The 5,686-nt window shown below is 40.7% G+C and overlaps 1 protein-coding gene across 1 annotated transcript in view; it reads right to left on the bottom strand.

The window, feature by feature from the left end:
• LOC107681721 (structural maintenance of chromosomes protein 6-like) overlaps positions 1-5,686 on the bottom strand; it is a 58,595-nt gene that overhangs the window by 33,704 nt on the left and 19,205 nt on the right. Inside the window, exons 8-9 of the mRNA XM_016478040.1 lie at positions 5,343-5,431; positions 5,135-5,242 (exon numbers count right to left, since the gene is read on the bottom strand). Of these exons, the coding sequence (XP_016333526.1) occupies positions 5,135-5,242; positions 5,343-5,431 (197 nt within the window). The remainder of the gene's footprint in view (positions 1-5,134; positions 5,243-5,342; positions 5,432-5,686) is intronic.

Raw genomic sequence — 5,686 nt, 5'->3', positions numbered from 1 at the left:
AAACGGATGAGTTATAAAAAAATTCACCCCCCTCACAGTTGTCATGAAGGGCAAAATTAGCTATATAGACCAAAACCACTTTTTGTACCAGGCTGTAAACAAATTGGTTTCTGCTGTAAAGTTGTGCATTTAAGCATGGGGAGTCTATGGGACTGACTCCCTTTTGAAGCCAGCCTCTAGCGGACAGTCGATGAATTGCAGTTTTAGTCACTTCCATGTTGGTTTCACGAGAGAGACCGGAAGTTTGCCGTTTGATTTTACTGCTCCAAAAGCGGCACCTAGTGGCAAAGAATGAATTAGCATTTTCATTCAGACCAATGCGAAAATCGACTGATGGTTTTACGCAGCAAACAGGCAGAGCCATAAATGTGAACCGGTATATATATACCACGGGGGAAGCCCGGCCACACATAGAGTGTAAGTCTGTGGAAAACACTAAAATGACAGGGACACAACACAAGGTTCGGGCCATACTGCTGTGGTATTGCTGTAAAAATGAACTTTAACCATTGATTCTTCACAGCCTCCTCCTTTGGCAGTAAAAAAAAAAAACAAACAGATTTACCCTCATAGTGCAGAGCACAGCATCTTCTCGACATGATACTATCAACAGGAATCCGCTATGGTGTTTGGGGGGCGGGGGGGTTCAAGTTTTCCCGGGTCTGCGCACGCAACAAGTGGGCGGGCAATATGCTAATGTTTCATGTTGACATCAATATGAAACAGCTTGGGATTCGTTTTAAAAATGGCTCGTTTAAATGATTCAGAGTCGACTCTTTCTTTTGTAAGACAATAACTTTATATACGGTTACACGATTATACAGTTATACGGTTATAGAGCTGTGTTACACACTACATGAAAGGTAATTTTCAAAAATAATAGGGGAACTTTAAAGAATAAATAGTGTTGGTAGTAGGGCTGTCGCGGTGAGGGAATTTCCCTTGCGGTAATTTTGAGTGGCTCAATAGCGCGGTATGCGGTATTATCGCCATATATTAGGGCTGTGTATCACCAGCAAAGTCACGATACGGTACGTATCACGGTACAGAGGACACGATACGTATCACGATACAGGACTGCACTGAATTTCACCTCAGCAGAATTTAGAAAAACAGCTGTTTATTAAACACTACTTACTATAGTGCCATTTCTAACTATTGGCAGAGCAGGCAGTTGACCTCTGCATTACGAAGGGCCTCCATAACTGTACCACAGTACAATATAGGTAATGGCATATGTTTCATGTTTACATTGTGCACTCCCAACCAGGTACAATATTCAGATTGTTTGCATCTTGCTTTTAAGCCCATAAATAATAATGTACTCGTTCTAATAAATTTATATTGTAATGTATTCATTCTAATATATAAAAAAAATCTCTTACATTGCTGGTAGGTTATCATTGCACAAATTAACACACTCTCTACGATTAAAAAAAAAAATAGAAGATTTCTAAACTAACGCGCTGTCTTCACTGTATCTAACGCACACAAGGCTGATTTACTCGACGCGTCCGCTAGTTCGCTTGGGTGCACGTGGCAGGACTTTCTGCTCAGCTCCGCTTCCGAAGATGCACGAGTTCAAAGCGACTCTAGCCGAACATGCACGTCTGTGCCAGCATTTGTGTGAAACAGAAGCAGTTAGATGTTAAATATATATATATATATATATATACATATATATATAATTTGTGTGTGTATGTGTTACGATATAACAAACGAGGTCATATTCAAAAGACAATGAACCCGAAACCAAATAGCGTTAAAACAGGAAGTAAAGTAAACAGAAGAGAATGACAAAATAACGGTCCACATAACGGAACATAAACCTGACAATAAGATCGTTAGGCTCTATTTCCACCTGTGCACGTTCTAGACGGGCTGTCAGTAAGTGCAGTTACAGTGTTGCGCCACAAGGTGGTGGAAAGGGACTGTCATTCAACTACACGTTCAAAAACACTGATTAATTCATTCAAAGAGATGTAATGAAAATCGCGGTTGCTGCGGTTTGCTCGTCAATAGCGTATTGCGATATTGCGGTTATCGCGACAGCCCTAGTTGGTAGAATAGATTTATTTGTTTTTAATACACAGTTTACCAAAAAGTGTCCCAATTTTGCTGACTTGTTTACTTGAAGTAATCATATGGTTTTATTGAACAAAACTGTTCAAGTGTTTTACTCACCCTCAAGCCATCCTAGGTGTATATGACTTTCTTCTTTCAGACGAATCCAATCGGAGTTGTATTAAAAATTCACTGGCACTTCTAAACTGTATCATTGTAGTGGGCGGGTGTTTCTCTTTAACAGTCCAAAACACGTTATATAAAGCGCGCGCATATCCGTAATAAAACATGCCTCACACGGCTCCGGGGTATGAATAAAGGCCTCCTGTAGCAAATCCATGCGTTTTTGTTAGAAAATTATCCATATTTCAAACGTAATAAACACTTTTCTCTCACTTCTGCTGACTGTCGTATGCGGAAGCATTCCGGCGGATGATGTATGCATCACGCAAGAGTCTCTGAGATATGCTAGTCTCAACAAGTTTAAGGAAGCAAAGTTTTCTTACTTTAGCAAAGGAAAACCAGTCTCCTCATGGCTTATATCGAAATCCTCCGACATTTTTCTTTACAAATCCTCGTTTTGTGCTTCTAATTCATGACCAGCGCTCCGCATTCTTCACTAATCACGCAACGCCGACGTCCTACGTCATCTGCCGGAACTGCTTCCGTGTATGACAGATAGCGGAAGTGATAGAAAAGTGTTTACTACGTTTGAAATATGGATATTGTTCTGACAAAAAACGCATGGATTCGCTACAGGATTCGCCTTCATTCACCCCCACGGAGCCGTGTGAGGCACGTTTTATTACGGGTGCGTCCGCTTTATTTAAAGGGGTCATATGATGCGATTTCAAGTTTTCCTTTCTCTTTGGAGTGTTACAAGCTGTTCGTGAATAGATAAGATCCCTAAAGTTGCAAAGACTAAAGTCTCAAACCCAAAGAGATATTCTTTATAAAAGTTAAGACTCGTCCACGCCCTCCTAAAACGTCTCATTTAAACACGCCCCCAACATGTCTACGTCACTGTGTGGGAAGATTTGCAGAACACCGCCCAAATTTATACGCAAAGAAAGAAGGCGTAACTTTGATTCTTGCTGTAGTATTGTTACTGCCGCTGCCGCCATGTCGTGGAGACGCTGTGTTTCATTGTGAAAGCGAAACTACTTTGTTTGGTCTTCCAAAAGAGGACACAACTAGAAATCAGTGGTTAAGTTGTATTTACAACACTGTCCCAGAACAGTTCAAACCAAATATTCAGATGTGTGCAACGCATTTTACGGAGGACGAGGACTGTTTCCTGGGAGAGTAGCCTACAATGCTGGTGAATTCAGTTCCCGTTTCTCCTTCAGTGTGCATGCTGACCCTATACAGTCTATGACAGGGGTTTTCAACCTGTGGGACACCTGTCAAACTTCACTCATTGTTTACACAGTGCACATTCATTGTAGGTATGACGGCTAATCAAAATGGTACTTACTTGCGCTTATCCGGATTGTTCAAACCGACTTAAAACTAAAAAGATTATGTTCTCTCACGGGAGTGGTGACTTTCCACGTATTCCCAACTTCTGAGCCTGCTCGGCTGAAGTTATGGTTGATTGCTCTTCGGCTGGATATCAACACACCCATAAATGTAAACTACGCCAGAGCGCGTACACACCTCACGCACCGGATCCCATGCGCGCGCTCAAGGCAGTTGGACATAGTGGTGTATTAGAGGTAAAAAATGATATAAATACTGTTCGGTTTCTCGCACAAACCGATCGTTTCGTGTCTTAGGACATCAATGTGTCGTCACGAGCCGCAGGGTTTAATTTGGATTTGTCTGTGCATGTTTTTTTTACTCTCATAGATTTTGTTACCATTGCCATGCATTATACGACTGATAGACTGCAACGGTTGGAGTTCAAAATCATAATTAGTGTTCTACTGAAGAAACAAAGTCACCTACAGCTTGGATGCCCTGGGGGTAAGCAGATAAACATCAAATTTTAATTTTTGGGTGAACTATCCCTTTAAACTGTTTTGAAAGCGCAATATGTATTCTCCTGAGTTTGCTCAGGTTTATAAATTAATTGCTTTACAAATCTGATGAAATGGCGCACGTTGTGCTTCCAGATGAACGTTATAATAAACCCAAACTCACAACAATATGCAGAGATGGAGTTTGATACGCTCCACACATGTAAATGAACCCGCTATGAACTAAACTCGCTAGTTCAAACTTCAGAAGTTTGCGTTCTGCAAGTGAACGACGCCTTGTGGTGCCATCCCAAAGAGGTGCCAAATCACTCTCACGGACCTTTTCCTGGACTGTGCCCAGTTGGTGGAACGTCCTGCCTATTTCAATTCGAACAGCTGAGTCTTTAGCCATTTTCAAAAAACATCTAAAAGACACATCTTTTTCGCCAGCACCTGACCAACTAATACTAGCACTTACCTATTCTATTCCATTCTATTTATAAAAAAAAACAAACAAAAAAAAACCTAGCTACGTGTACTGTGCTAGACTAACTGAGACTTGTCTTAGCACTTGTATACTGTTGTTCTCTCGTTGGTCTGATTGCTTCTATTGTTCTCCTCATTTGTAAGTCGCTTTGGATAAAAACATCTGCTAAATGATTAAATGTAAATGTAATGTAAATGATAGTTTGTGTGGAGCAGCATTAACTGTGAACGGAGCCACTCTGACAAGTACGCATGTAACCTACACGCATGTAAATAATTAAAGCGCATATATTAAACCTGCATTGCATATATTTATTTAATTGAATCACAGCGTTTGTGAATTCACAATAACAGTATGCTTAATTATGATTTTTAAATGGGTTAATATATCACACAGCCTTGGAAAACAGTCTAATAATGCTTTTCATAGATTCTCCTCCGTGGAATGCGCGGTCCGTGGAATCTCACTTCCGGTATACTGCTGGTTAGTCGACGCGGGCAAAATGAAATCGGGGATTTAAAAAAAAAATTGAATACTCAAATAGAATCGACGAATCACGACAGCCCTAATCATAGTGGGATCCCTGTGTATAGAAAATACTTTTACCAACAGCTGTACTAACCTCATTTTACCCCGTCTGTCTTTAGCTAGTAGTTGTTCCAGCTCAGCCTGAATGTGATTCAACTTCTCCACACGAGCATGAGTGTCAGCTGACTTCGTCTGACTTATGCTGGACAGAGAGGAGGGGTTGGGTCATAATGAAACAGCTGGAAATGGTACAAGGATAATGTTACGTAACGTTGTTTCCTTTCTGTACACTTTTGAAGTACCTGTGTTTGAGTTCTTGGATCTGCTTGTTAAGCTGATCTTTATCCTTTTCAAGGTCTCTCAAGTTAGTCTTTTTACGATGAAGACTAGCCTAAAACAAGAAAAAATGAAAAACAAAAAGCACTGAGAATTGAGCATATAAAGGGTCAGTTTTACTGGCCAAATTAGCGCGAGCGTGCAATTCCAAAACAGCGCCGATGGGAGGGGAAATTTCTGCGGGTGATTTACTAACAACGCGCAAATGAAAGAACACAGATGCAACATCTTATTTATATATCGACCAACGCAATATACCAAGCGCAGCACAAATTAGCGTAGTCGCAACGTTGAAAAGATCTGTAGGTCA

The sequence above is a fragment of the Sinocyclocheilus anshuiensis genome, unplaced genomic scaffold (genome assembly GCF_001515605.1).
Source record: "Sinocyclocheilus anshuiensis isolate Anshui unplaced genomic scaffold, SAMN03320099.WGS_v1.1 scaffold436, whole genome shotgun sequence".
Taxonomy (NCBI): Eukaryota; Metazoa; Chordata; class Actinopteri; order Cypriniformes; family Cyprinidae; genus Sinocyclocheilus; species Sinocyclocheilus anshuiensis.
Note: the sequence above shows the minus strand (reverse complement) of the source record. Positions and strands in the feature narration are given on the sequence as shown.